This window comes from Trachurus trachurus (assembly GCF_905171665.1).
Source record: "Trachurus trachurus genome assembly, chromosome: 3".
Classification (NCBI taxonomy): domain Eukaryota; kingdom Metazoa; phylum Chordata; class Actinopteri; order Carangiformes; family Carangidae; genus Trachurus; species Trachurus trachurus.
Window position 1 is genome coordinate 34,354,554 of NC_139893.1, and position 24,515 is coordinate 34,379,068.

Genomic DNA, 24,515 nt, shown 5'->3' on the forward strand with positions numbered 1-24,515 from the left:
TGAGTGTGTTGTGAGAAGGCAGAGTGTGTAGCCACATCCCAGTGCAGCGTCAGTGGTTGTGCTGCTCTGCCTGTTTCAGAGCAGTGTCATGACAAGCTGAGAAATGAACATAATTGGCACTTTGCTGTCGCCGAAAACAGGCTTCATGTCGTCTGTCTCGGCAGAGCAGGACACACACACGCGCACACACACCCCGTTCTCATGAAGTCGTCTCACCTCTTCATTCATGCTCACCTCGGTGCTTTCTGTGTATTTGTCAAACTTCTCTGTCTCTGAACAGGACTGTGTTCGAGTCCTCAGTGAGGCCACATGAAACGGTGTCTGACAACTGGAATGCCTCCTGTCAGATAACCACCAAAGGTTGTGGCTGTGAGCGGTGACTGGTGAGTGGTGTGTGCCTGAGCGTGTGTAGGTGTGTGTGTGTGTGTGTGTGTGTGTGTGTGTTTATTGTATGCATTCATTCACAATCATCTGATAAGGGGATGGAGACAGACTGCAGGCTGTCTTGTCTGTGTGTTTCCCAGCTGTCCAGGGACATGTTTGTGTGTGTGTGTGTGTGTGTGTGTGTGTGCGTGCGTGTGTGTGTGTATCCCCACCATTATCTGTGACTGATAGTTATGAGCAGACAGACTGACGCTTTCCCAAGCGTTAGCCTTGAGGCAGACTGGGAAGAGGCATGAGTGTGTGTGTGTGTGTGTGTGTGTGTGTGTGTGTGTATCAGGCAGGGAGGGAGAAAGGAGGGGGTGAGTGGCTCAGAGTATTGGAAGTGCTTCTCTTCTTCCCAGCAGTTCCAGCTCCGTACGGGGTGGCTCAGCACCTGCCTGACCAGTGGTGGACATCCCATCCGGTCAGTCAGTCAGTCAGAGCTGGACATGTCTGTTCTGATGTTGATGTATGATGTTTGGGGCCACACAGTACTATGTGCCACTATGCTGTGCCGAAAGCAAATTCTACTGACTTGTTGTGCAGTCCTTAATAAATGAAATGAAATGAATGAATGACCTTGCATGTTGAAAGTGTTTGGATGATGATAACTTTCACACTGTGGCTGTTTTTGCGGTGTTTTCTTTGTAGGGAATCGGCTGTGATCGTCTCACCTTGTTCCCACTCCGCGACACTATTTTGCAGCAGCAGCACTGTCCTGTGATCAGTGCCGCTCAAGTTTAAAGACATGCAAACAAGCCGGGGTTTTTCCCCCTGTAGCAGAATGATAATGACACAGTCTGCACAGCACTGTGTCAGCGTTTACATGGCTCCATGCAAAGGTATCAGACTGTATGAGAGTGCTATTGAGCTCAACCAGATCTTTTGTTATGGGAAGTCAAATTATAGTAGAAAACGTGTTGTCAGTCATGTCTCCTCAAACCTGATCAATACTGGAGCGTTACTTCATTTACTGGGTCTGGAGATGCGTTAATGAGGCTCAGACAGACTCTAACACTAAATATCACAATAGTATTCAGTTCACACAACAGCTCACAGTAACGAGCTCATTAAATTATGCCGAAGGAAACACTGAGCACAAACACATTTATTTCTGTTCATTGTTGTTTCTGTGTAAACAGCAGGAGGTGCTTTTATTTCATGTTAAATTATGTGTCTGGGCTCATTTTGCTTTATCACTTGGGTCATTTGAAAACTGTGTGTTCACATGGTCTGAAGAGTGACGCATTCAAGACCAATTTGTGTAGGGTTTGTGTACGCACCATTTCTGCAGAGGTCAGTAGGTCAACCTACAGACCCTGGATGTTGATAACAGGTCACCCCGGACTCAGAGGGGACTAGCACTAGCGTATCGTAACAAAATATTGATGAAATGAACGAGTTTCGCGGCGCATGTGTTATTTAGAGGCTGCATTGCGCTGCCCCATGTACTCGCATTGTATGGATATACGCGGCTCTCGGCTGGATTTAATTCTAAATCTAAATCGTTGTCCTGATGGTCACCCAGTGTTGGGGGGAACCCTAACCTATGGGGGCAATTTTTTCAACCACAGCAAACACTCAAAAAACAATCAAATATCTATGGTACATGACTGGAATCCTTATGACACACCACTGAACTCAAACTGTACAGTATATACCGGTATATGTAATCAGTCACCTCAGACAGCCGAACTCTGAAACGTCCTGGAAAGACATTACTATCCGATCGCAGAGCGCCTGCTCTCCCCGCCACAGAAACAAACACTTTTTCCTTGTTGTGATGATTTCTTTACTAAAATAAACGGTTGAGCAGTGCAGTGGTAATGTCCAAAATATCTCCGACCGTTTATTTTTGTAAAGAAATCATCACAACAAGGAAAAAGTGTTTGTTTCTGTGGCGGGGAGAGCAGGCGCTTTGCGATCGGATAGTAATGTCTTTCCAGGACGTTTCATTTGTCGCTATCCCTAGCGCCGTCTAGCCATGGTGTAACTCCGGTTTGCCTGCATCAATTTTAGTCGCGTTTTTGTTCCCTCCAACACTGGGTGACCATCAGGACAATGATTTAGGGGTCAAAAATGACCGAAATGGGCTTTATGCACAGCTCCACTACTTCCTGAAATAAGCCAATTGGACCAATTGATTAATCCAGGTGTGCCTGACCTTTGTTGTGAGGTCAGACACACCTGGATTAATCAATTGGTCCAATAATGTAAGACAGGAAATAAACGAGCTGGCTTATTTCAGGAAGTAGTGGAGCTGTGCATAAAGCCCATTCTCCTTTAAGTAGTGTTCTTGTGACACTGAAGACCATTTTCAAGAATCACACAGAGCCAGGTTTGAGGAAGACTGAAGCGTCAGCACTCAGCAGCCACTGAGATGATGATCTGCAGCTTTCATGTGCAGAGACACTTCTAACAAGTCCTGTCACTGACAGGATCTCAGTGCATCGGTTCATTTGATCTCTGCCATGTTACAGTGATTTTATCTGTTAATTGAAAACATTCACTTATTGTGACCTGTATGCTAAAGTTGGATGGCCCTCTCTGTGTAAAAGACACTGGGTTTTATTCATTTTTAAAGCCCTTACTTCTTTTTACACTCTTATATGAATTCATTGGTGTCTTTTAATGCGGGCTCTTATCAAACACGCTCAAAGGACTGGATCATGTTGCAGGTGTTTTTAACTGAACTTGGAAAATCCAGTTTTTCCTACTGTGCACCTGCAACTTAGAATATCATGCAGAAGGATCTGAAGCTTACCTAATTTGTATAGGGCAATTTAAATCCCTAATTTTATCGTATTTGTTCTTGTTTTTAGTTGACTCATTTTGCTATTAATTTAAAATGCTTTTTAATTAGTTTCTAATATGATCTTTTACCTTTAATTCTGTCCTATGTTATTTACGTATCCTGGGGGTATTTTATATATCTTGTTGCTCAGCTATATTGTAAGTGAGGTTTTTTCCTCAGTATATTTCCCAGTCTAAGTAAAGGTTAATGAATGAATGAATCCTTAAATGTAGATCATCTGGTTAAATGCTGAGTGCTGCAAGGGAAGGTCAGCTCTGCTCTGTTCACTTGGCCTGTTTTTAGTTCATTCTACTAGTTTGCACCATGGGAGTCATTGACTCTCACACTCACTAACTCCTATCACTATGCCATATTGGTCAGTTAGTTCTATCCTGTGACTGTCTCTGTGATGCTGGTACCTGGTCAGTAGAGTGGAGCAGACACTCTAACCGCTTCATTATTCATCAGCCATGCTAATGTCCACACGGATGTGGTAATGACTTAATCATGGTGTAGTTCATGAAGTGCAGCCTGCACTCACTGCATCCTGAACACAGTATCATCATATTAGATTCAGTGAGAGAGGTTTTCCCATGTGTGTGTGTGTGTGTGTATGTTTTAGTCAGTGACATCTGTGTGTGTTTGCATGAATGTGTGCACTTCTTTTTAGTCTGGTTCTGTGTTTGTTTAATGTTTAATCATCTTTGTGCCGAAGCCACTCAGCTAAACCAACACCACTGTAGTGATAAGCCAACCCAGCCCTCTCCTTTGTGTGTGTGTGTGCGTGCGTGCGTGTGTGTGTGTGTGTGTGTGTATTTAATGATCCCCTTGTTAAAGTTTAATGTCTCTGTTCCACGGTTGTCAGGGAGATTTACCACTGAGCCCCATGGGAAATGTCTGCCCCACAAACTCAGGCACACACACACACACACACACACACACACACACACACACACACACACACACACACACACACACACACACACACACACACACACACACACACACACACACACACACACACACACACACACACACAGATTGCACAGGTGCATCTGCACAACCAGGGTGCATGAATAGTTGTGTCATGTCACCTCTTGTATATCACTTTCATTACCACATGTGAAGATGCAGAGTATCCTCACTCTCATGAGGAGTGTGTGTGTGTGTGTTGTGTACTTCACACATGGTTAACTCCAGCTGCCTGGAGGTCAGACAAACCATCATCCCTACTTCCCTGCGTCTCTGTTCTTCCTCTGGTACATCCTCAGACTTCACGTTGTGTTATGGTTGATATGGTACTCCAGCAGAGTATAGAACAGAGCCTGAATGTTTATTTGGGCTCATGTGTGGTGAGGTCTTTAAAATGAAAGCGGATGATATAGTTTTTAGTTTCTGTTATTTTTCTCTGTGAGTCTTTTTCCAAAGGTGAGACTCATTTAAAGGACAATTCCGGGCAAATTCAGCTCCTGTTTTGTGGTATTGTGTCTGTCCCCGCATCGCCATGGCAGCGATGAATGGGAGCGGATGGAAGTTCCGCTGCTTAGGCTGTTTACATCCCTCAAAGCCGCATTTTTTTCCACAGACAGCGTCAGATGGCGACTCAAACATGCACCAAGAAGTTTATTTACTTCAGGCAAGCCAACATGTTTGTAAAACTAGATCTAATTCAAAGTCTCGTGGAGTCTCGCGCGAGACCCAGCCTAAGCAGTGGAACTTCAATTCGCTCCATTAATCGCTGCCATGGCGATGCAGGGAGTCAGGGACAGATACAGCTACCGCAAAACAGGAGCAATTAAACAGAAAATCTTCAGATTCCTTCTTTTAGACCTAAAATGTTAGGAAAATACAGCCCGGAATTGAATTTGCCCGGAATTGTCCTTTAAAGTTTCTTTGAGTTCCCATCTAACACCTGGATGTACTGTCAGCATTTTGTGACATCACAACCATTTTTTCACACAAACTTGAGAATATCCGAGGTACATTCACTTTCCAGTAAGAATCATGTGTTGATCCATTTTGAAATGAAGACATCTGTCAGCGCACAGGTTCATTTCCTCAAAAAGATGTTGTATCTATGTAGGAAGACTGGATGATGGCTTCTCCAGCTGGAGGAAATAAGTGTCCAGTGGCACAGTAACAGACCTTATCAGAGATTTGGACATAGTTCAGAGATGAGCCAGGATGGGAGAACAGCATGTTGAGCAAAAAAAATAAAGAATAAAGAAAAAGGGACAGTTCAACACATAAGGTTGTTGGCATTAAGAAAAAGCAGATCAGTACAGCTTCAGTTCATGATGGTTGTTGGAATGAAACTTCAACAAGGTAGAAGCAGGAAGTATAAGTAGCTTTGCATGATGGGTAATCACACTGATCAGAGAACAGTTTAAACCCCCTTTTGATAAATATAGTCACTGCAATGCTCCCTCCTGACCAACTCTGTAGGTTAATTACATGCACACTTATATTGATACAGTATACATATATATGTGTGTATGTGTGACTTGTATATTTATCCATTTTCTCTTTGTCTGTCTTTGTCTTAGAGATACCAAACAAGGTGATGCAGAAGACCCGTCTGATTAAGAGTGAATGAAAAAAAAGACGTACCAAGGATAAACACAAGGGAGAGGCAGAGGAGGAAAGAAAACCGTCCAGCAGAGGAGAACAAAAGGATTGAGGAGGAGCAGTTGAAGGACGGAAGGAGATGTGAGAACTCTGTGAGAGAGGAGAGAGACGGCGTCCAGCCAGAAGCAGGAAGTGCCACACACGGCCCTTAAAGAGATAGACCAGACTGAGAGTGAAAGAGAGGACCAAGAGGGCTGGGAGCTTGGGAGCGGGTGGGCGGAAACACAAACGACTGGTGGAGGGAGGAAAGAAACATCTGGATGGTCTCCTCGGTGACGGCCAGCAGGTTACCCCCCCTCAGAAGATGGCCTCCAACTTCAGCGACATCGTCAAGCAGGGCTACGTACGCATGCGCAGCCGCAAGCTGGGGGTGAGTGTGTGTTTGTTGCCACCACAGTCAGTACAGTGAAAGCTGCCTCCACCTGATCCACTGTTTAAAGGGACATTGTGTAGGAATTACTCCCATCTAGCGTTGTGGTGGTTGTATATCGCAAGCAACTCAATCGTATTTTTCATGCTGCATTCACATGAAATTGGGCAGACGGCAGACGGACGACAGCCGCTGCACGTAACGGCATAAACAATCCTCTATGTAAACAGAACATTTCTGCAAACGCTAAAAGAGAAAAGTCTCTGCAGTCTCTAAACTTCTTCTTATCATTTTCCTCAGAAAAAATGTTAGGAAGCCACAGATTATGAGCCATGTGTTCCCATATTTTGCTGTTTGGTGTTATTGCTCAGCAGCAGCTGTTGTTGATTGTAACCATGGTGAGTTAGCCTGGAGTAAAATGAGTTTGCTTTTAGTGAAATGATCTGAGTTGTATTAGGCTGCTCTATGATGTACACTCTGAATGACAAAGAAGTTGTCCCTGGGTGTTGTAGGTGTAGCACTCAGGTGGTCAACAGGAAATTAAAGGTAGAGTCTGGATTTTCTGAAAAAAAAATATATAGACTTGTCAAAATAAATCCTGCTTAATCATCTCCTAATGGCTTCTACTCATGTGTGGTGGTGACTGTGTCTGCAGAGTTCCCTCCACTCTGCCTGCGTTTTGATGTTTTGGTGTAGTCCAGATGTTTCTAGGCGGGGATTTATTTATAAAACACAGGGACTGGATGCCATCAAGCTGGGAGAAATGGCGGGCCCATACCCGGCCGTCACCGGCAACAGGTGCCTGGCTGTCATCAGGGGCAGTTGAGCCCGAGAGGAGGGGCCCAGTTTAAATGTTGTGTTTACAAACTGCAACAAACAAACCTACAGACTCTACCTTTAAGATGTGTGTGACTGAATGCCAGTCATATACTATACCTACCCGTCCTTCTCTTTTTCTATTACTTTCTCCCCCTCTCCCCTTGTCAGAGATACTATTGTTTCAAATTAAAAGCCCTCTGCAGATTTGTATACTTGCAACTCCACGACATTGCAGGCAAACAGTGTATGAAACAAAGTTATATGAGGACCTGACAGATTTGGAACTAAATGAGCTCAGGATGTGCAGTATATTACCGTATATTTTATGTGACCTCTTGTTAAACAGAGTGACTGTCTGAGCTGCCTGGGCTACATGGGGAATGCTAATGAGAGCGCCTGTGAGTCACAGTTATAGGGTGGAGGCTGTGGAATTCAACTTTGCATGAGTCATATTATGGACAGGAGCGCAGATCAATTAGTCAGGTGCTGTTCAGCAGCTCACTTCAGATAATGGTCTCCTCTGCTATCACTGCTCCCAGCCGCTGGGATGGATGGTGTGCAGCTCTCTGAGGGGACTGATGGAAGTCTCAGGATATTAACAAACGACTTTCTTGTCCTTAGGTTTCAGCTTCATTGATGGGTTAATGGCCTGTGGGAGATCATGTGTTTGATTTTCATTTTTGGCAAACCTGGACTTTATTACCCTGCCACCTTATTCTTAAGGTACCTCGTGTGTTTTCTCTGAGCTCTTATTGTCAGATCAATCAATCAATCAGTCAGTCAATCAATCAATCAATCAATCAATCAGTCAGTCAATCAATCCAGACCACGGTCACAATTAGAAAACTAAATACAAGGTTAAAGGTTATACGAAGAATGCACAGAATACCACCATCTATTGATCAAGATTGGAAATGCACAGAAAAACAATTCTAGCAGTCTGCAGCCAGACCATTGCTAAGTGTAACACACCGTTGCTAGGGACGCTGCTCTGATCAGAGGACACAGAGGTGAAGAACTAAGCAGGATATTTACCTTATGTTTAATTTTTACCTTCATTAAACAGCGTTGGATTTATTGTGATGTTAGATAAAATGACTTGTAACTTGTTACAGGGAGAGTGGAGGCTCCTTCCACATTGTGGCTGGAAACCAAACCTGTGATCAGAGCCTCTGACCCGGTGTCTCAGCTCTCGTCTCGGTGGCACTGCGAGTCCGCGACACAAATGCGCTCTGTAAACCGTAATCTGTTGTTTATACGACTACAGGAATACACACATCGTAACATGTATATGATAATCCATCGATCCACTGATTGATTGTCCAAGGTTTTGTTGAAAATAAATGCACACGACCGAGAGGAGGCTTAGCAAAAGAGCAGAAAAGTCACTCCCAATGCTACTGGCTGGTACGATGTAAACAGGAAGTAATTGTCGAGCCTGTCAGAATTAATTAATTAATTAATTAATTAATTAAATTAAATTTTTTTGATGGAAAAGCAATACTTGTATTCTGCACCCCTCTAAACGCCCCGTGGATGTATTATTTTTGATAAAATATAGCCTTGAATACGACACAGAACGCTGCAAAGTTAGTTTAAAGGCTGTTGCTACGAGATCCACAAGTGATGCTACAGCTCACAAACTGTTATTACTGTAATATGCAGGTCACAGATCAACTCCCACTTGGGCAGTGACATGGTGAAAAGCCGTGCACATTTAAAGACAAAATTACATAAAATAAAAACAAAACTTGTTTTGAGTCTTTTCTTTGTTATAAAAAGGTGTTAGTGTTCACTCATATTACATAACTTGCCCATTGTTTTAAAAATGTTTCATAGACATAAAGTCCATTTGGTTCAGTGTCTTGTACCAGTTGTAGCAGAGTCTCATCACATGACGAGCTGACCAGCAAGACCTTGGTGGAAGGTTTGGTGAAAAGTGCTTATTTACCAATATTTAAGCTTTAGAACCAACATGAAAATGGAATCTGCTAATCTGCAAACTTTGTCTTAGATTTCCAACTAATCGTACTAGCGACTTTTTCAGGACGATGGTTTCCTTCACCTCTGTGCTCAGACCAGCTGTTAATCCAGCACCAGGACACAGGACTTGTCTGGATCTCTGAGCTTTGTTCTTCTCATGACTGTGACATCCCAGGAGCACATGGGGGAGTTTTCTGCAACTTCCACATGTCATGGGCTGAAGGATGAAGTGATTAGATTTTAGTGGCCAGATGGGCCAAATGTTTTGGCCCATATCTCAAGAACTCATTACATCATGAATTATGACGCAGTTGAACAGTGAATACAGTTGTAGGATGAAATGATGACATTTAGACCGACTTCACTGTCGCATCATAATGTTTTGCAAAATCATTTCTGACCATTATCCAGTGTTGTACCTGAGGAAGAAGAGACTGAGCTTCCTTCCTGTAACTTGGCTGGTTGGTAGAAGAAACAACCACGAGGAGGTGCTTCTCATATTAAAGGAGGACTGTTTAGATATTAAAGACTGATGATGATTCCTGCTGAAGTTGTGTAAGGGCCCGACTCCTCTGTCTCCTCTGTGTCTGTGTCCTGCTTTTGAAATGTGACACTGTTTGTTTTCAGTCCTGTCAGGAAGCTCGGGGCTGAATCATCTATCCATTGGCCTGTTGTCGTGTTGCAGTTTCTCTGATATATACATAGATACATATTTAATAGCTCCTGGTGATTGGCCTGTGGCATAATACAACAAATTAATTTGACTTGATAGTTGTAGTTGACGCTGATAGAAGGTATGTCCCTCATTGGGAGAATCATTGTGTTGTGTGTTTTGAACACACACCCTCTCTGTCTCTCTCTCTTGGTTTTCTGCCCAGAGCACTTCCCATCTCCACATCTCACTTTTCTTTTTCTGCCTCATTATCTCCCATCCTCCACTTTCTCTCTGTCATCTATCCCTCTCTTTTTCACTTGCTCTCTTGACCCATCTCCTCCCTGAGCCAGTTGTGCCGGCAGACTGCCTGTGTGTTTGGATGTGTAGTGAGGCAGTGCTGCTCTGGTGTCAGCATGAAGCAGCTGCCGCCCTGTGGATGTGTCCTCAGATATGAATCATTGAAGGGGATAATGACTCCTGGTGTTCCTCTGTTCATTCTTTAGATTCATGTAAAACACAGTCATTCAAGGGTTTGTTTTATTTATCATGCTTCTGTTTGTGCACTCGAGTGTAAAAAGGAGAGACAGACAAGTATGGCATCTCCCGCTTGCTCATCAAAACACTTTTCAAGGACCTGGTTGCTATGTTCCTCCTGGTCCAGGTATTTCCTGGCAGTCCTTGAATCTGGAAGTTGTTGTGTTAATAACAAGGTCCAAACTACCTCAGCTGTTCCCCTTCCAGTGCGGAGGAGAGGCTGCTCTGCTCCCAGACACCATGTCTGTCTGTAACAACAGTCTCATTCATTCAGTTCCAGCCAAAAGCTCCCGACCACAGGTCACAGTTGGAACATTGCTCCACTGGTAAAATGAGAAGTGTGCCTCCCTATTCATCATGCCACTGTCAGCACCCACATTATTGCCAAAGGCCGCACCATGACACCACCACTATGGTACAATAGGCATCTGCAGGCATAGGCAATAAAAGGTCTGTTTGCTGCTGCTGCTGACAGTTCACGGAGCATCCTGACTGAAGCCTGAGGAAACAGAATGTCTTCAGTTTGGGAGGATAATGTTCACCAGGGGAGGGACACTTTACTAAATCCATGGTTCAGTGCATATTACAGTTTTGATGTCACAATTTATTAGTTCAGTTTGATATACATTGTTATTGGGGTTAATAGCAGTTGATATTCCTGTGTTTATGACACAAACGGGAGCTTCCGACTGCATGTAAACACACCGGGCACGGCAACTTGGGTCTCACGCGAGACTCCGCGAGACTTTGAATTAGATCTAGTTTTACAAACATGTCGGCTTGCTTGAAATAAACAAACTTCTCGGTGCATGTTTGAGTAGCCATCTGACGCAGAAAAAAAATGCGGCTTTGAGGGATGTAAACAGCCTAAGCAGCGGAACTTCAATCCACTCCATTCATCGCTGACATGGCGATGCAGGGACAGACACAATACCGCAAAACAGGAGCAACTGAAAATCTTCAGATTTCTTCTTTTAGACCTAAAAGACCTAAAATGTTGAATTAGCCCGGATTTGTCTTTTACAATAATCTGAACAACAGTGAAATATTCTGTAAATTGTGAGGGAAAGCATTGCAGGCATATTCTATACCCATAGTCATGGTGTTGGTGCAGCTTTAAGTTGGAAATCAAACATCTGCCTTGCTTTTTTAGATAAGATTAACAAGGTCTTAATAAGCCTCAGATTTGTCTGTGTGAAACGTTGAACCCTGGAGGATGAGCTGCTGAGAGTGAGAGAGACAAAGGAAGAAGAGAGGCAGAGGATGAAAAGAAAGGCGGTGAGAGGAGGGGTATCTGCGTTAGTCCCTCTGTCCTTGGGGCAGATAAGACTCACACAGCTGAGGTCCTCCTCCAGGCTGTGGAGATGGACTACCACAGTCCGGCTGAATTTATCTCAACAGCAGCAACAAAGCCAGAGGAAAACACCCCAGACGTGCAAAGACATGCAAGGTGCCAGTGTACAGTAGGGATGTCACGATTACTTGTTTTCACAATTAATCGTGGTATTAAAGGGATAGTTCACCCAAAATTCAAATTTTACTCATTATCTACTCACCCTCATGTCGTGAGAATTTTCAGAGTCCTCCGTGCCTTCTCTGAGTTACGGGGGGGTCCGTGCAGCAGTATTTGTCCATATAATGGTTGTGAATGGATAAAACTTTTCATTGTCCAAAAAGACACCAAAAAACATCCAAATACCTCCATACTGCTCGTCTGTAGGCTAATGTCCCTCTTGTATTGAAGCCCCGACATGAGAAATTGTTCCGCCGGTCAGTGCAAAGCTTAAAATATATACTTATTTAATTTTTTTCGGAACAATTTCCAAAACAATTTCGGAACAATTACCCAGTTACTGTGTATTTACTAAATACACAGTAACTGGATTAAATTATGTTAGTGTTTATTTACCTAACGTAACACTGAACTGGTGGGAATTTAAATGTTAGCACCTCATTTGTATGAAAAAAAAAGATTTAAAAAAACATTTGAATACTTCAAACATTTCCTCTGAAGGATTATAATTTTTTTTTTTTTTAAGTATATTTTTGGCTTTTGTTTGCCTTTATTTGATAGATCAGTAGAGATAGACAGGAAAGGGGGAGGCAGAGAGAGGGGGAATGACATGCAGGAAAGGTCTGCCCGACGCGGGATTCGAACCGGGGCGGCCGCCTTAACCACTGCGTCACGCAGAGCCCCTGAAGGATTATAATTGGTCCTATATTAATAGATACTTTAAGTCATTTGTTTATATAATTGGTAATGCAGTTATATTTTGACTATATTTGATTTTACACATTCACATTGTTGTAAAATTATTGAATATAATAATCGTGATTATTTCTCTGACAATAATCATACCAAGAAAATCTATCATCGTGACATCCCTAGTGTACAGTTACTTACAGGTGCACTGATGTACCTCAGTACAGTTACTAACAGTAACCTCAGTGCTCCTGCTTCACTGATACCATACTCCTCCCTCACCTTCTTTAACCAGCCTACCACTGATTAGACATGAAGTTAGTACATTCAGATGGTTTACAGCATCGGACGGGGTCAGAGGTGTTCCACCATCTGTCCAGATGTTTAGATGTAGCTGCTGTCTTTTGTCTGTGAGGACTCTGGATGCTCCTTGTGTTGTGCCAGTGCCACTACAATGTCTGTGTGAATGTGAGCACTCTGAAGTGTTGGATGTGTTCCAGACTGTGAGATTAAGAGGCTAATGCTGCTTAGACCAGACAAGTGTGTGTTTGATTATAGAGAGAGCTGTACTTAAAGCATGACACCAGCATCCCAGGAGTTCACGGGCTTCATTTCTCATGATGGGATGTTCTGAGGAGATTACAGCTCTGTGAGTGAAGCAGCTGCAGCTCAGCAACACAGAAGCACTCATCTGTGTCTTTACTTTTCAAACACTTTGCTTGCTTCTTAGCAGATATATGTTGAAACTGTTGACATTAGGGGTGTGTGATCTGATGATCTTCTTAAATGTGATCTTACTTTGGTAATAACCTGGGGCCAGATTCACAAAACCTTCTTAAGAAGTGTAATTTTTCTTAACTTCAGTCTTAAGAAGAAAAAAGAGAAGAAGTCATATTCTCAAAAAAAGTTCTTAAGTATTTTCTCAACTTTCTTCTTAAAGCAGATATCAGCTTCACGGCCGTTTCGGCTAATGCTGCGTTCAAGGCAGGCTTTTGAAACCGTAAGTTACAGCTTCAAGTCACAACTACGACTTGGTAGCGTTCCAGGTAACCCGTAGCTCGTGTTTTTACCATCCTGTTGTCTGTGAAAGTTCCCTATAACGGCCACTCGTAACTTCCGACCCGTGAACTCGTACCAGATCGAACTGGTATGACTTCACAGGAAGGAAAAACACAAAGTACGAGTTTCCTTGAACGCACCATGAGTTAGCAGCCCCCGCCCTTGTCAGGCATCAATTGGTCCTCGTGCTACGTCACCACATTCACGCGCATCCCTTGGCTGCACACACAGCCCTTCATGCCGTTCTCTCTCCTCATTGGATAACACTTGTATCCCACAAGGAAAATTTTCTCCTCGGGTTACAGCAGAGCAGAGTGACGGAGAGACTCGTGTTTAGGCTGAAATACTTCATGTAAGTGATTGCTGACGGAAAATAGGACTATTTAGGACTTATATTAACAAAAACATTCCACTGATATCTGCTTTAAGCTTCTTCTTAAGAAAAGACTTAAGAATAAATGGTATTCTTGAAATCAAAGTTCTCAAATTTGTTCTTTACTTTTTTCTTAACTTTAAGACAACCTTGACCTGTCTTAAAATCCCTACGGTGAATAGGTAAGCTGCTAATATCACCTTTTTAAACTAATTTTAGACAAGTTTAGAATAGTGGGTCATAGTAAGTAAATATATATATTTTTATAAATTACACAAAGTGACTGTTAACTGGTAGCATGTTAGTTAGCTGTTAAGGCCTTAGGGTCCCTCCCACCACTGACACAGTTTCAGCCACTTTGGCCCACCCTCTTGTCTTATTTTCCGCTGTTATTCCCATATTATTAATTTCCCCAGTAGTCATTTTTTTTTTTATCTATTTCATACATCCACCATAACCTCAAGCTCCTGCCTTGAAAAGTTTTCTGCATCTCTGTTTGTTCTTCTCCATGGTTAGTGAGTGACTGGCGGTTAAGACACAAACTATACAGTATATGCTGTTTGTTGTTGCGTGCAATGCAATGCAGTGACATATTTTAAGAAGTTCTTAAGTAAGAAATGACTGTTAACACTTAAGAACTTTCTTATGAACTTCTTAATTTTAAGACACTTCTTAAGATCTTTCTATATTGGTGAATCCGGCCCCTGCTCTTCAGATAAAGTGTGCAGATCACCTCATTAAAAGCTACGGTATTTATTTAATTCAAAAGCTAAAATGTTTCTAACCAGGCCATGCTCGGCTGGTCAAAACTGCTACCTGCTGCTAGTGCTGACTGTCCTTGTTCTGCTCTGTGAGCTTGGTGTAGAGGAACATACACATGTTCTCCACTGCAGCAGAACAACAACAGTGTGCGATCAGACGGTGGAGTTATCTGAGGCCAAGCAGTCAGCAGCAGCTGTACCTTCAAATCAAACACATCTGGTGGATGGATAGAGATGGCAGGGTTGGAGGTTGTGTCAGAGCCACATACTGTTGAATAGGATCAGGAACAGTCAACATATTTTAATCCATTATGCGCTCTTTGGGTTTTTACTGGTTTACCAACCAGTTTGAATAAAACAGATGCCTCCCACTCCTGCTGCTGAAACCAAGCAGTAGGACTGAATGACAAGAGCATCAGTGGCTATAAAACCACAAATCCTACACTCACCCACCAGTTTTTACCGTGTAGATGTGCTGTATTTGCCCTGAAGGTGTTTATTGTTAGCAAATCTTTTGAGACCTTTCCTAAAAGGATTCACCTGCTCAGTAGAACCTGATCTACCTGATCCAACAGTCAGATTTAGCTGAAGGCACTTTGCCCCCCTGCTCCTCCACAGTCTCCTCCTCCTCCTCCTCCTCCTCCTCCTCCTCCTCCTCCTCTTCCTCCTCCTCCTCCTCCTCCTCCTCCCCATTGCCTAAATCCTCATCTGGTCTTGGGACTGTGTTGTGATTATCAGACTGCATATTCAGGTTGCCCAGTCTGGACAGGTTTAACCAGAGATTTTTTAAGATGTAAAGACAGAACGATGCAGCTACAGTATAGAGTGCAGAATCAGAAGCAGGAAGTAACGTCGCCATGGGTCCTCAATTCAGAAAAAGTTTCCATGTAAGTGAACGGGAGTCAAAATTTTATTTTGTGATCCGATTGAATTGTGTCATGAGAAAAATATATGAACTTAACCTACTTAAAACATTGCATTTTATGCCGAGAAATCAGCAGTTTATCATAAAGCGGCAACGGAAGAATGTATTTTGTGTGAAGAGCGCTCTACGGACTACAGATCTGGTGTCCCACAAAAAATGTCATCAACTGACACAGGAAAAGGTGGCATTTGGTGTGTGACGTCACCTACGCGACCTGTAGTCTTTCTGGTCACAGATTCTACGGAATTTTATTTTACAATAGGTTTACAACAAACTGCTGATTTCTCGGCATGAAACGTGATGTTTTAAACAGGTAGAGGTCATATTTTTTTCTCATGGCACAATTCAATCGGATCATGAAATAAAATTTTGACTCCCGTTCACTTACATGGAGTCTTTTTCCGAATTGAGGACCCATGGCGATGTTACTTCCTGCTTCCACTTCGGCAATCTATAGGATCAAAATACTTACAACTCTATGTTAAATAACATGTCAGTCATGTTTAATTTAGACCTGTTTCTAAACAGGAAATCCATCATTCAAACATGTTTTTAATGGCTTTAGTTAGTTAGAGAAATTCTTGCACAGCACTTCTCCACTCCAATTACAGAATATGATGCTGATGATGCTTATGTCAACACTGTAACTCAGTGATACGCAACAGATTGTGGTCGACCACATGTGACCAAATTGTAATGGATAATTGACTCCATGTATTTCAATTCACTCAGATGATCACTCAGAATCATTATCTTGCTGGCTCTTCGTGCTGACCTTGTCCTCTGTAGTCAAAGTCACTGCCAAAAATAGCATCTGGATAATTCCAGAGGCGCTGTTGCTGGATCATATACTTATTCTATTCTATTCTATTCTATTCTATTCTATTCTATTCTATTCTATTCTATACTTGCATTAGTGATGATGTTGTAGGACAGTGCAGCACAGGAGGCAGCCCGAAGGTTAATGAAGCAGGTAAGGTAAGATCAGATCAAGCTGTAATGTTGCCGGTGGGGACAGAGGGGTGCAGCAGCATTCCCTGAGGCTCTGCAGCAGCAGATCGATGTGCCACGCTCACAGCTGATTGTCCTACTGGGAGACGCGGCGTCTGATCTGATAGGAATAGGTCACGCTTGTTTGTGCAGCCTGTCTGAACTCCGTGTCCTCTGTGATTGACAGGCGCGCCACTAATGAGGAGGGAGAGGCTGCTGTCTGCTTCACAAACTACTGCCAACATCCAATCAGACGTGATTGACACTGTGCAGTTGTTGTTGTTGGTCAACAGTGACGGCTCTGCAGAAGAACGTGTCTCACTGTAACAGTGAAGCTGCCTGTTGCAGTGTTTACTAAGATACTGATCTCAGCTCTGCCTCTCTGTTCCAACAGTCCCAGCTAAAGTTAAAGAAATGGGAGAAGAAGATTTTTGAACTGACCAGCAAAATAATATAGCATAGCTACACCCCTCCCATCAGTGGTCCTTTACAATTTCCCCCCATAGACATAATACATTGCCAAAGCAAGGAGATTTCTCAAGTTCAGAATCCTATACTTTGGAGTTCAGACCTCACCTCAGAGGTCCCGAGAGACTCCTGAGGACAGGAGGACTGTCTCTGAATGAAGCTGTAGTGTTCTGCCTGACACCAGCAGCTTAGCTCAGCACAGGTTCCACTTCAGCACACCTGTACCTGTACCTGTGACTAAAGCCGCATATGGTCGGAATGACGGTATTTTTTTCTTTTTTTAAACATCCTGCCTTTCCAATAATTGCTCTAATAGTGGCAATGATGAAAGGATTTGGTTAAGTTTAGTAAAAAGACCAGGTAGAGGCTAGACAGGCAGACTAGTCCCTGTCTGCGCTCTGCTGCGTAATTACGCACAACCATGTGGGTGTTCCTCTTATCAGCATGTCTTAAAGGGATAGTTCACCCTAGAATGATATTTCGCTCATTATCTACTCACCCTCATGTTGACTAAGGGCTGGAAGAATTTTCAGAGTCCACCGTCCCTTCTCTGAGTTACAGGGGGTCTTGGCGTAATTGTCCCGAAAAAAATTAAATAAGTCTATATTTTAAGCTTGTTTGTAGCGGAAGCTTCTCGAAGCTCCTCTTCCTGGTCCGTCCAAATCTCGCGTGATTTGCGCCGGCGTCAGTGCGGTTACTGCGAATCACGCGAGATTTGGACGGACCAGGAAGAGGAGCTTCGAGAAGCTTCCGCTACAAACAAGCTTAAAATATAGACTTATTTAATTTTTTTCGGGACAATTACGCAATTTGGGGCTTCAGCACAAGACGGACATTACATACGAGCATCATGGAGGTATTTGGATGTTTTTTTGTGTGTGTTTTTTTACGAAGAGCTCTGGTGTCCCTTTGCAACCGTTGCATTGAAATGCACTGCTACGCCAAGACCCCCTGTAACTAAGAGAAGGGACGGTGGACTCTGAAAATTCTTCCAGCCCTTAGTCAACATGAGGGTGAGTAGATAATGAGCGAAATATCATTCTAGGGTGAACTATCCCTTTAAAGAAGAGAGTCACCTGTTGAGTAGCGCACATTTCCTTAAATTGAAAGCTTTGTCGGAATGGTGGGACGTTTGCATGTCGGAACAGCGGTATGTCGGAATGGTGGGATGTCAGAATGACAGCAAGTAACCTCAGTAGACAGAGCTGTGGCCTGGATAGGCTGAGCCCTTCCATCCACATGTCCAACTGTCCTGAGACACCAAATGATATGACACCATTTCTTCTAAACTCAGACCTTCAGAACTCTGTTTTCTACTGAGCTAAAATAAAATGTCAGCGTGTCACGTTTCTACAAGCATGAATCTCCTGATGTTAATCAGCTTGATTTATAGGCAGCTGACTGATGTTCATTTCCACTCTGTCGATGACCACGGTGTCCTCTCTTGTCATTTCTCTTCCCCTTCAGTCTTGTAGCAGTTCACAGTGTCTTGTATTGATTTGTCTTGCCTTCATTATTGCTTCATTATCTCTCTGTGTCCTCTGGGCTGCTCTGTCTCGTCCTCTTTTCCCTCAGGCTCTGTGATTCATTTGACTAAGTTTAAGGGGCACTTTAATCGTAAGTCTATTTGCCACAGCTGCTAATTTTATTGCCATTTTATTGTTTTTCTCTCTTTGTGTGTGTATGTTGGTGAATTTAAACTCATGCAACTGCTAATTTTCTGTGCCATATTCTCCCCTCATATTATTCTACCACAAAAATAACAATGTGACATTTATTGTTTGATTCATTGTTTATATCTATACACCAATATATCTATCTATATAGTTTGACATAGCTAGATAAAGATTACGTACCCTAGGTTCTCTGACTTCCTGCCACTGTGGCCTGTTATCACATTTCAGTATCTCGGAGTCCTATGTTGACATTTCTGTGGGTTGAACACGTTGTTAAAGAAGTTTTGGCTTTTTACATGAGAAGGTTTTGTTGCTAAGATGACTGACAGTTACTATGAGCAAGAACCAAACAATACACACATGCCTGTATGCAGCTCTTCCATCCCTAGAATGGACCTGTGCTCAGGAGGCATATGATTACACACTGTAGATAGACACATCGTACACACACACACACACTTTATTGTTCCCTTAGGAGACAATAAAGTCTCCCGGTCTAAACACACAGATTGACTTTAAACCTAAACACTGAAGGAGGTCTGGTCTTTATTGGCTGTGTCTCATCTCAGGGGCCAGATCATGTTGAAGCCTCTATCGATGATTCCCTCCCTTCTGAGCCACCGTAGATTAGCAATGAAAGCCAAACCAGAATGAATCTGGTCCATGGAGGATTTTTTTGCTTTGTGCCACCAGTGGAAGTGTGGTCCTGTCGCCTAGCAACTCTCAACAATTCAACAACTTAAAACTTTATTTATGATGTGTTGTGCCTTAAATGTTGAATATGGAGAATGCTCATTAAAAGCTATATTTTTTCAAAAATAATACACCCACGGGTTGTTTAGACGTGTGCAGAATAAAAGTATCGCTTTTCCATAAAAAATTATATTTAGTCTGAATTATTGGGGCTCCCTTCTCCACTGTTTTGCTAAGCCCGGTCATGTGCATTTGTTTTCAACAAAGCGGTGGATCGATGGATTATCATATGCATGTTACAATACGTTATTATTTAGCTAGGACGATGTTAAAAACATGTAGGCTAAATCGTAAAAACTATTTTTTACTTTAGGGTAATTATACACCACCACCCGTTCATGTACTGTATCTGAACTGCGCTGTGTTGCCGTAGTTACTTCCGCCTCCTTCCTCTCATCGCGCTCTCCCCACACACTGTAAATAAACATGTTGGAGATTGTTAAAGGAATAGTTCACCAAAAAATGAAATTCAGTCATTAGTGACTCACCCTCATGCTGATGAATACTCTGGAGTAGTTTTTTATGCCTCAAAGTGCATCTGGAGACCTGGGAGGCCATTTTGTAGTCAAACGAAAACTTTACATGAAAGTAATAGGACCCGACACAAAAACGTCCATAAAACTACACAAAAACCATTTAAAGCAGAAGTAAGCGATCCGGTCGTTTTGACTAACTTCGTGTCAGCCGATGGAGTTAGCAGTCCCCGCCCTCGTCCCTACGTCACCACATGCACGCGCATCCCTTGGCTGCACACACAGAGAGGACCGCCCCTTTATGCCGTTCTCTCTCCTCATTGGATAAAGGTTGAAGGATACAAGGAAAGTTTTCTCCTCGGCTTACAGCAGAGCAGAGTGACTGACAGACCTGTGTTTCAGACCAAACACTCTATGTAAGTGATTGCTGTCGGAAGATATAACTATTTAAGACTTATATTAACTCATTGAGTGCCGCGCTCCTTTCCAAAGTTTTAGTCAAGTGTACCGGCAATTTAGACCATTTTTGACGATTTTTGTAGAGCCACAGTGTATTCTATATTATTGCCACCAACACATACTGTGGCTCAATTGAAAGGTTTAACTTAATGCTTCAAGTGGCCACAAACCGTTTGTTTCTACGTGCCTCCGTTCCTGAGAAAAGTCAAGCTAAACATGGCTGGGTTTCACCAAAATCCCTCCTTTTTTTCTAGAAAAGGAGATAGAGCGTCTTTTATGAAAGGTGCGCTGTTTGTGTCTGTCGCTCTTCTCACACTCGCATTTCTGGATCAAAGGGCTCGTATAAGATAAATATATACAACAATTGTTGTTCTATTCACAAAACCACCATCGGGGGCGGGGGGGGCGCCACTAAACAACAATAACACAGACGCACCGTGCCGTGTCACAGCTTCTCCCCGCGGAGCGTGAGGGTCAGTCGGCCACAGCAGCTCCGGAACACCGGTCCCGCCGGTGGTCGCGGTCCTTCTGTGGTACGGCTCGGTGATGCCGGTCTGCTTTGGCCCAGAGACCATCAGATTTTACCGCGGGAGGACTTTGGGGAGGACACGGTGTTGCTCCAGCTGAAGACCGGGCGGACTGTCGGCTGAGAGCTTCCTGTTTCTGCTCCGAGCAGCTGGAGCAGCAGCGCGGGTGAGAGCAGAGCAGCTGCTGCATCTGCATGCAGAACTCGTTTGCAGAAGCCGAGTTATGATAAAAACTTCCAGATCATGAGCTGTCATGTGACTTTGATCGTCATCTATTTCAGTTCTGCTCGTCGTAGAGTCCCCAAATTTACATATAATGTGTATTAAAGTGTCTATTTTCATAATTTAAAAAAAAAGCAAAAAACGTAAAATTACGTTTTTGGCACTCAACGCATGGGAACGAAAAACGAGAAATTACGTGGTTGGCACTCAATGAGTTAACACAAACATTCCGCTTACTTCTGCTTTAATATTCCTCCATACTGCTCATCCACTGCAATCCAAGTGTCCTGAAGGGATATAGTCCAGAGTTTACTCCAAACGACGTCATTTAGGGCATTTTTACAGCCTAAACAGTCCTGTATTGAATTTGCCTGGTGCACGCTCTCGCGTTCACTCAATGAAGGTAAATATGAAACTAAGGTGAATATCCTGCTTAGTTCTTTTCCTCTATGCTCCTCTGATCAGAGCAGTGTCCCTAGCAATGGTGTCATATTATTCTTGTTGCCTATCTTCAATAGATGGTGGTATTCTGCTCATTCTCTATATTAAGGTCATTGGTTTTAACAGTTGTACTGTAACAGTGTAATCCTCAGGCTCTCTACCACTGTTTGCTGCCTTGGGATAGCTTCAGCTTCAGCCAAGACAGAATCCACCTGTTGGAGTCTTTGTTGCCAGAGGAGAAGGACATGCTTTTGAAATGGGACGGTCTTTTGTGCTGCTGTGATGCAGGCAGGTTTTAATGAAGCCTCAGAAGCATACGGCTCCTGAGCAGACACAGCTACGGTCCACAGTCACAGCCCCTGCTCTCTCTCTCTTAGGATACCAAATCTTTCCACCGCCGCAGATCCGCTCTGTTTAGACTGACAACCAATCAAAATGACAAATGGATGGTGAATAGTAAATGGACTTGCACATAGTGCTTTTCTAGTCTCTTGGACCACTTGGAGCGCTTTACACTGTTGGTCACATTCACCCATTCACTCGCACATTCATACTGTGCTTACCTTTTTGCGCATGGTGTCTAACCATTCACACAGACACATTCACACCGAAGCGTGGGTTCAGTGTCTTGCCCAAGGACACTTGAGATGAACCATCACAAGTGGTTAAATAAATCTGTTGAGACACACACACGCGTGCACACACACACACACACACACACACACACATATTTCTGGATCATATTTTATGTGTGCCTATAAATTATACTAAATACACATGTAAGTATACACAGATGAACTGCAGTTAGAGTTATAGGCAGGAGCAGGTTGTTAGAAGATAAGTAAAAAGAGATGTATGTGACAAGACATGATAAGAGATGATGGGTGACTCATCAGTCACTGTCCACTGTGTGGAGTTTGTATGTCTCTACATGGTGGCCTTGTGTTATACCAGATATTCAATTCAATTCCAATTCAGTTCAAAAAACTTTATTGTCTGTCACAAGGACAGAAAATTGTCATCAGTTTGGGCTCAGTTAAACATACAGACACCAACATGAAAACTTGCATTAAACCTGTCCAGGGGGTACACTCGCCCTCTCACACGCCTCACAAACATGCTCAGTTTTTTTATTGATATGGGGAAAAAAAGAAAAAAACTAAATAATCAGTTCCTGGAAGTCATTGTTTTATTCTACTCCTGCTGTCTCCTTTCAGCCCATCCCTCCATCACCCCGCCCCTCTGTATCTCTGCACCGTCCCCTGTTTGAAGTCTTCACGTCTCCACAGTGAGCTGTGAGGAGTGCTATGTGAAGTTAAAGAGAGGAGACAGAGGAGTGGGTGGGATTGAGCAGGAAGATGGAAAAAGTGCTAATTGCTCCCCTCTCACAGCTTCAGAGATGAAACTGATGGGAAACAGTTTGGGGTTGGTGTAACTCCAGAGGGGTTCGCTCGCATCAAAGTGTGAGAAAACGGAGCCGTGTGGTGTTGGTGTATCTGTGAAGTGAAGTGCTGGCAGCAGAAGTAAGGGAACAGCCAGGTGTTTGAATGATGGTCGGTAATTTGTTCTTCAAGTTGACTAAATTGGCTCATTTTCTGATAACAGCTTAGAGGACTCACAGACTGGATGATCAACGAAGCAACTATGAAATTAACCTGACAGGCAGGCAGGCAGACATTAAGGTAAATAGGCAGTTTGATAGGCAAACATTGGGTTACTAAGCATGGGTAGCAGCATGCTCATAGAAAAACACATGAGGAGACTGTCTTATGGTAAAAAGAAAAAAAGAGCCCATTGGCTGATACAGCAGGTTACTGTGAGCTATGGTGGTCAGGAGGAGAAGTGTGGTGATGAAGAGAGAAGTCCATGTCAGGAGGAGGTTGTGGAGGATGGATAATAATAATAATGGATTACATTTATATAGCGCTTTTCTATTGATACGATATGATATGATACGATACGATACGATACGATACGATACGATTTTTACTCAACATTCATGTTTTTGTTGTTCAGTAAAAGGATTGATTGTTCATACAAGAATTAAAACTTGATAAAGTTCTACTCACAAATAAATCTGTTGAAATGTCATGTTTTTTAATTGTATTATTTTGCATGGATGTCTGCTTATGATAAAACAAAATATTTACATTTATGTTTGGATATGATACAGTTTGTTTAAATTACCCCTAATTTCCAGTTAACTCCCATTAATTCCCAATAATTCCCCAAAATTCCCATGGAAAGTTTCTGGAAATTTATCGGAAATTTACTGGAAATTTTCCGCCCCTTTGCAACCCTACACATATCTCATAACATAACACATATTGCACATATCCCACAACATAGCACATACATACACCTCATAAATTCACCATAGTAAGAGCACTATAAGAATTATTGCACAAACACAAGAAGTATTGTTAAGAAATTCCCGATACCCAAAGCATGTACAGTAACCATTATTTATTCATACCACATTCACACTACGTGTGTAGCCACAGCTGCCCTGGGGCAGACTGACGGAAGCATGGCTGCCAATGTGCACCAAACGGCCCCTTCGACCACGATCATGATCATTCATACACATTCACACAAGGCAAGTTGGGTAAGGTGTCTTGCCCAAGGACACTACGACAGAGACTGGGAGAGCGTGGGATTTGAACCGCCAACCCTCTGATTATTGGACGACCCGCTGAGCCACTGCCGCCCCAGATGGATGGATGAATATTACACTGGAGAGCGGGGTTTGATTCCCATGTGAAACCAGCAGCGATGTTGTTTCTGTTATCCATAAGCGTCCAGCAAAGTTAACCACGTGGTTGAGGAAGAGCTTATATCAACCCTAACCACAATGACTGTTCTTATATATTATATCAGAGGGTTGTTGGAAGATAACCAGAAGCTGCTGACAGGTTGAGGTTAAGCTGAGGTCACTGGGGAACTGGTGTGGACTCAGGTGGAAGAGCTGAGCTGGTG

General features: G+C 43.0%; 1 protein-coding gene across 1 annotated transcript in view; it reads left to right on the forward strand.

The window, feature by feature from the left end:
- Positions 1 to 6,100: 6,100 nt before the first annotated feature.
- The window catches only part of dok4 (docking protein 4), a gene marked incomplete at its 3' end in the record, with an annotated part of 28,347 nt that continues 9,932 nt past the window's right edge, over positions 6,101 to 24,515 (forward strand). The window contains exon 1 of the mRNA XM_083992465.1: positions 6,101 to 6,215. Coding sequence (XP_083848591.1) covers positions 6,150 to 6,215 — 66 coding nt within the window. The 5' untranslated portion in view covers positions 6,101 to 6,149. The remainder of the gene's footprint in view (positions 6,216 to 24,515) is intronic.